We start from the raw sequence: 6,000 nt of genomic DNA on the forward strand, positions 1-6,000 counted from the left end.
CTGCACATAATCACAATATAAAGAAGAATCCAAGAGAAGAAATAGATGTGCTGGGAAGATTATAGAAACCTGAATCTCGCTTGTGTGAAAAAAAATGAATAGCCAAAAAAGTGAAACGCATTTTTTAGAAGATGTATTGTATTGTTGTTTGACTGGACGTGTATGCTCCCAGGTGTTCTCTGGTCAGTTCCTGTCTGATAAGAAGATTGGGACCTACGTGGAGGTGGACATGTACGGGTTGCCCACGGACACCATCCGCAAAGAGTTCCGCACGCGCATGGTGATGAACAACGGCCTGAACCCCGCCTACAACGAAGAACCTTTCGTCTTCCGGAAGGTACGGAGGAGGAGAGGACGGAGGGATGGGAGAGGAAAAGAAAGAGAGGGAGGGAAGACGATAGAGGGACAGAGGAGAGGGGATGGGAGATGACATAGGGGTGGAAGAGAGGAGGAGCGGAGCGAAGCATGGAGGAGGCGGAAAGAGGGATTAGAGGGGAGAGACTGAAGAAATGCCTGGCAATGGAGAAGAAGAAAGGAGAGAAGAGGGGAAACGCGTCGTATTTAGAAAGGTACAGGAAAGAGGGAACAGAAAACATGAGATAGAATAGGATGGAAGAGAGAACTTATAGTTCACGGAGGTGCATGGCGCTTTGCTGGTAGGTACTGTCTTGGAGCTGAACACCGGAGGGAGGGAGGGAGGGAGGGAGGGTGAGTCGGGGTTGATTGGGGTGGAGCTGATGTCCCTGTGGTACTCAGAACTACTCAGTGTGCCTTTACTGCAGAGAAAGAGAGGAGGGGGGGAGAGAAGGGGGAACAGATGCATACTATGAGAGAGAAGGCAGGACAAAGCGAGAGAGAGAAGAGAGCAAATGGAGGAAGAGAAGGGTACAGATACACAGTGCACTGAGCGACAGAATGAGGATAAGAGGGAGAGAGGAAAAAAGAGTAGGAGGGTAAAGGAGAGAACCAGGGAGAAAGAGGGTAAAAGAAAGAATAAAGGAGAGATGGAGGAGAAAGGTAGAACGGAAAAGGAGAGCGAGAAGGACGTGGAGAACAATAGAACGGGGGGGTACGAATATGAGGGGGGAGACTGGCTGGTCGTGTGCTTGTGAGCGGGCGCGTGTGTGTGTGTGTGTGTGTGATAGTGCTGCTCTCAGCAGAATAAGAAGTCTCTCAGCCATGACTGTGACTCCAGCTCCAACACACACCATCAATCACAGCCTGCTGCCGCAGTGCTTCGGGAGACGTACACACACACACACACACACACACACACACTGACATCAGGAGGGCCATCTCACACAGTGCTGGAAAAATACATTCAGAGTTGCACGCACTTATACACAGACAATTACACATGTTTAGACATGCGCACACACACACACACACACACACACACACACACACACACACACACACACACACAGGTTATACCCATATCCCGAGTGTTCTTCTCCTTTATCTCTCACCTTCTCTCTCCCTCCATTATTATTCATCCCTCTCTTTCCCTCGCTCTTCTCTTATCTCCAAATGCAAGGCATTCTACACACACACACACACACACACACACACACACATTCCCTGGATGTGTGTGTATGTGTACTTGCTGATGAGTTGATGGTTCTGTAATGTCCTTGTCTATGGGCTATTGTTCTAAACATCTACAGTATAAAGCCTAGCTACAGTATTATCATCACTGCTGGGTATATACTATTATCATCTTTGTTCTGTATCTGTCTGCGAATGTCTCTCAGTGTGTGTGTGTGTGTGTGTGTGTGTGTGTGTGTGTGTGTGTGTGTGTGTGTGTGTGTGTGTGTGTGTGTGTGTGTGTGTGTGTGTGTGTGTCTCTTACATAAAGTGCTGAATGAAAATCCAGTCCTCCTAACATGTTTCTGCTGTACATACTCTGACTCATTCTAGTGAAGAAGGAATTCATCTGAACCCTCTCCCCCTCTCTCTATCCCTCCCTCCCTCTCTCCTACCCTCTCGCTATCCCTCCCTCCCTCTCTCCTACCCTCTCTCTATCCCTCCCTCCCTCTCTCCTACCCTCTCTCTATCCCTCCCTCCCTCTCTCCTACCCTCTCTCTATCCCTCCCTCCCTCTCTCCTACCCTCTCTCTATCCCTCCCTCCCTCTCTCCTCCCCTCTCTCTATCCCTCCCTCCCTCTCTCCTACCCTCTCTCTATCCCTCCCTCCCTCTCTCCTCCCCTCTCTCTATCCCTCCCTCCCTCTCTCCTACCCTCTCTCTATCCCTCCCTCCCTCTCTCCTACCCTCTCTCTATCCCTCCCTCCCTCTCTCCTACCCTCTCTCTATCCCTCCCTCCCTCTCTCCTACCCTCTCTCTATCCCTCCTCCCTCTCTCCTACCCTCTCTCTATCCCTCCCTCCCTCTCTCCTACCCTCTCTCTATCCCTCCCTCCCTCTCTCCTACCCTCTCTCTATCCCTCCCTCCCTCTCTCCTACCCTCTCTATCCCTCCCTCCCTCTCTCCTACCCTCTCTCTATCCCTACCTCCCTCTCTCCTACCCTCTCTCTATCCCTCCCCCTCTCTCTATCCCCCTCCCACTTTCCCTATTTCCCTCCCTCCCTCCCCCTCTCTCTCCCTCCCTTTCTCCCTCCCCTCCCTCTCTCTCTCCCCTCTCCCTCTCTCCCTCCCTCCCCCTCTCTCTCTCTGTCCCCTTCCTCTCTCTCCCCTCTCACTCCCCTCTCTCTCCCCTCTCCCTCTCACTCCCCTCTCCCCCTCTCTCCCTCTCTCTCCCCTCTCCCTCCCCCCCTCACTCTCTCTCTCCCTCCCTCCCTCCCCCTCTCTCTCTGTCCCCTTCCTCTCTCTCTCCCTCACTCCCTTCTCCCTCTCTCTCTGTTCCCTTCCTCTCCCTCTCCCCCTCTCTCCCTCTCTCTCCCCCTCTCTCCCTCTCTCTCCCCCTCACTCTCTCTCTCCCTCCCTCCCTCCCCCTCTCTATCTGTCCCCTTCCTCTCTCTCTCCCTCTCACTCCCTTCTCCCTCTCTCTCTGTTCCCTTCCTCTCTCTCTCCCTCTCCCTCTCTCTCCCCCTCCCTCTCTCTCCCCTCTCCCTCTCTCCCCTCTCACTCCCCTCTCCCTCTCACTCCCCTCTCCCTTTCACTCCCCTCTCCCTCTCTCTCCCCTCCTCTCTCTCACCCAGGTTATTTTACCAGACCTGGCTGTGCTGCGCATAGCTGTGTATGATGACAATAATAAGCTGATAGGTCAGAGGATTCTACCGTTGGAGGGTCTACAGGCAGGATACAGACACATCTCTCTACGCAACGAAGGGAACAAGCCTCTGTCTTTACCCACTGTCTTCTGTAATATAGTACTCAAGACCTACGTACCCGAAGGCTTCGGAGGTGAGGAGACACACAGACACACCCGAACTTGCTAATACACAGACGTAGGTTAGGGGCAGAAGACGCTGTGTGTGTGAATGTGTGTTTGTGTGTGTGGGGCTTGGTTCTTCCCTTTCTGGGGACCTAAAATCCTCAAATGCCCACGCAAGGTTAGTAAAATAAGGAAAATTGTCCCTCGTGGGGACTTTTCCCACGTCCCCATTAGGACAAAAGCTATTTTAAGCTTAGGGGTTAGGGTTAGGGGTTAGGGTTACAATTAGGGTAAGGGGTTAGTGGACAGGTTAGGTTTAGGGTTATGGTTAGGGTTATGGTAAGGGTTAGGGGTTAGGGAAAATAGGATTTTGAATGTAAATTAATTGTAGGTCCCCACGAGGATAGAAAAACATAACGTGTGTGTGTGTGTGTGAGTGAACCCTTATTGGCCTAAATACAATACAGATGTGTGCTACTGAACTTTATTGACCTCTATATTATTCAGTTATAAACACTTGAGAATGGAGACCTTATTAGCCCATAGAGTGTGTGTGTGTGTGTGTGTGTGTGTGTGCGTGCGTGCGTGCGTGCGTGCGTGCGTGCGTGCGTGCGTGCGCATGCTGAGAACATGCGTTTCCATTGTCCCTTCCTCAGCTGGTCCTTTGTCTATCTCTTTCATACCACACACACAAGGTCCAATTTATATCTGCATTCAATGTATTCATAGTAGATACTGAAGTGTATGCAGAAGGATCTGGGGAGAGGGAAGGAGATGAGAGAGGGAAGACAGGGGAGGAGAGAGGGAGAACAGGGGAGGAGAGAGGGAGAACAGGGAAGGAGAGAGGGAGAACAGGGAAGGAGAGAGGGAGGTGAACAGAGGAGAAATAGAAAAGCGGGAGAGGTAGGGAAGAAAAGCGAGGAGGAAGAAGAAAGAGGGAGGAGAGACGGAGGGAAGGGCACAAACTGGGTGTCCCTCCCTCCTTCCCTCCCTCCTTCCTTCCTTCCCTCAGGGTGTCCTGACCTCCAGTGTATTCTACATCAGAAGTAATGACACAGAGCAAATGATGATGGCAGCAGAGCTAGTGTAATAGCCACTTCGAGACAGACGCCGGCATGGAGATCCACAAGATTGACTAGTCGTTAAGCCAATCCCAGGGGCATGGTCCGGGCAGTCGTTATGACGACAACCCATAAGCATTGTCCAAATAGAGCCGGCGTCATTTTCCGTCTTTTGCGGTAGGTTTCCATAGTATCTACTCTTTGCATGTCTTTCATAAAGAAGTGAAATCCGCTTTGTGTTTTGTTTCCTGGCCACGATACCGACGAGTATCGCGATGCCCGGTATCGTCCCGGCCCTAGTAAAGTCCAGCGTGTTGATGAATCTCCTGTCTTCTCTCTAGCCATCGTGGACGCCCTGTCGGACCCAAAGAAGTTCCTGTCCATAGCAGAGAAGAGAGCGGACCAGATGAGAGCTCTGGGGATTGAAACGGTACCTACACCGGTTTCATCAATCGCTTTTGGTTTTGTTAGCCTCGTACTGTGTACCCACTGTAGCCAGCTGTTCCATTCTTTGCTACAGCGCATACAGTATATCATCACTGTATGGGATGTCTTACGTTGGCGTATGTTGAATTGCTTTGGCTACTGGTTTAGTAGTCTTAGTAGTTACCGAGCTCTGTCACTTGTAAGGTCCCTGGATAATAAAATGTTCTTAGGGTGGGGTAGGCGAAAAGGTAAAATATCGCTCAGTCTCGACATCTATATGGAAATGCAGTGATTACTTTTTTGTTTGTTGCAAAGTGCGTGAGAAAGATTTCTATCCGTAGTCCTGAGACGCTCTCTCTCTGCCTCTCTCTCTCTCCCTCTCCTCCACCTCCCCCTCTTCCCTTCCCTCTCTCCAGAGTGACATAGCGGACGTGCCAAACGAGAGTTCGAAGAACGACAAGAAAGGGAAGGTGAGCGCCAACGTGAAGACCAACGTCACGCCACAGACCAGCTCGGACCCGGCTCAGTCCTCTAAGTCTGCCCAGAACAACACCACGGAGACCAAGAAGGGTACGACACACACACACACACACACACACACACACACACACACACACACACACACACACACACACAATCTGAGATCTAGCATTGGTACAATCGAGACGTTTTCCATTTCTCTCTTTGTAGATACAAACACCCTCGTGCCGCATGTGAACATTGATGACTTGAAACAGATGAAGGTAAGACTAGCTAATCTCTCGCCGTAACCGTCACAGTTCCTATGGTTTCCACAGCACTTTTCCCAGTGGTTCTGCGGTTTGTTAGTTTATTCACTAACATCAGTTAGTGATCCTGCAGGAGAAACAGAGGGGGGGGGGGGGGGGAGGCAGCGCTGTCATTCCTCACACAGTCTGTGTCTTTTAGCTCGCTGTCCTTTTGATTTAGTCAGTTCAGTCTGGTTTCATTCATCCGTTTTTTCCTCTCCTCAGACGTACCTTAAACTGATTAAGAAGCAGCAGAAAGATCTGAACTCTTTAAAGAAGAAGCATGCAAAGGTGGGTTGGTGTTTTAGGAAGCTCTTCTATTAACAGATCCCAGGTCATTCATGCTGTGGTCCACACATTGATGGAGAGAGAGAGAAGGAGAGAGGTCTTTCCTTTCATCATCCACTGTTGTCT

The 6,000-nt window shown here is 50.7% G+C and overlaps 1 protein-coding gene across 9 annotated transcripts in view; it reads left to right on the plus strand.

Moving 5' to 3' along the window:
- The window catches only part of LOC115174483 (1-phosphatidylinositol 4,5-bisphosphate phosphodiesterase beta-4), a 135,134-nt gene that overhangs the window by 112,928 nt on the left and 16,206 nt on the right, over positions 1-6,000 (plus strand). For all 9 annotated transcript variants that reach the window (XM_029733040.1, XM_029733039.1, XM_029733047.1 and 6 more), the window contains 6 exons: positions 173-337; positions 3,157-3,361; positions 4,735-4,823; positions 5,236-5,389; positions 5,510-5,562; positions 5,812-5,877. In XM_029733040.1, the coding sequence (XP_029588900.1) occupies positions 173-337; positions 3,157-3,361; positions 4,735-4,823; positions 5,236-5,389; positions 5,510-5,562; positions 5,812-5,877 (732 nt within the window). The remainder of the gene's footprint in view (positions 1-172; positions 338-3,156; positions 3,362-4,734; positions 4,824-5,235; positions 5,390-5,509; positions 5,563-5,811; positions 5,878-6,000) is intronic.

This window comes from Salmo trutta, chromosome 35 (genome assembly GCF_901001165.1).
Source record: "Salmo trutta chromosome 35, fSalTru1.1, whole genome shotgun sequence".
Lineage (NCBI taxonomy): Eukaryota > Metazoa > Chordata > Actinopteri > Salmoniformes > Salmonidae > Salmo > Salmo trutta.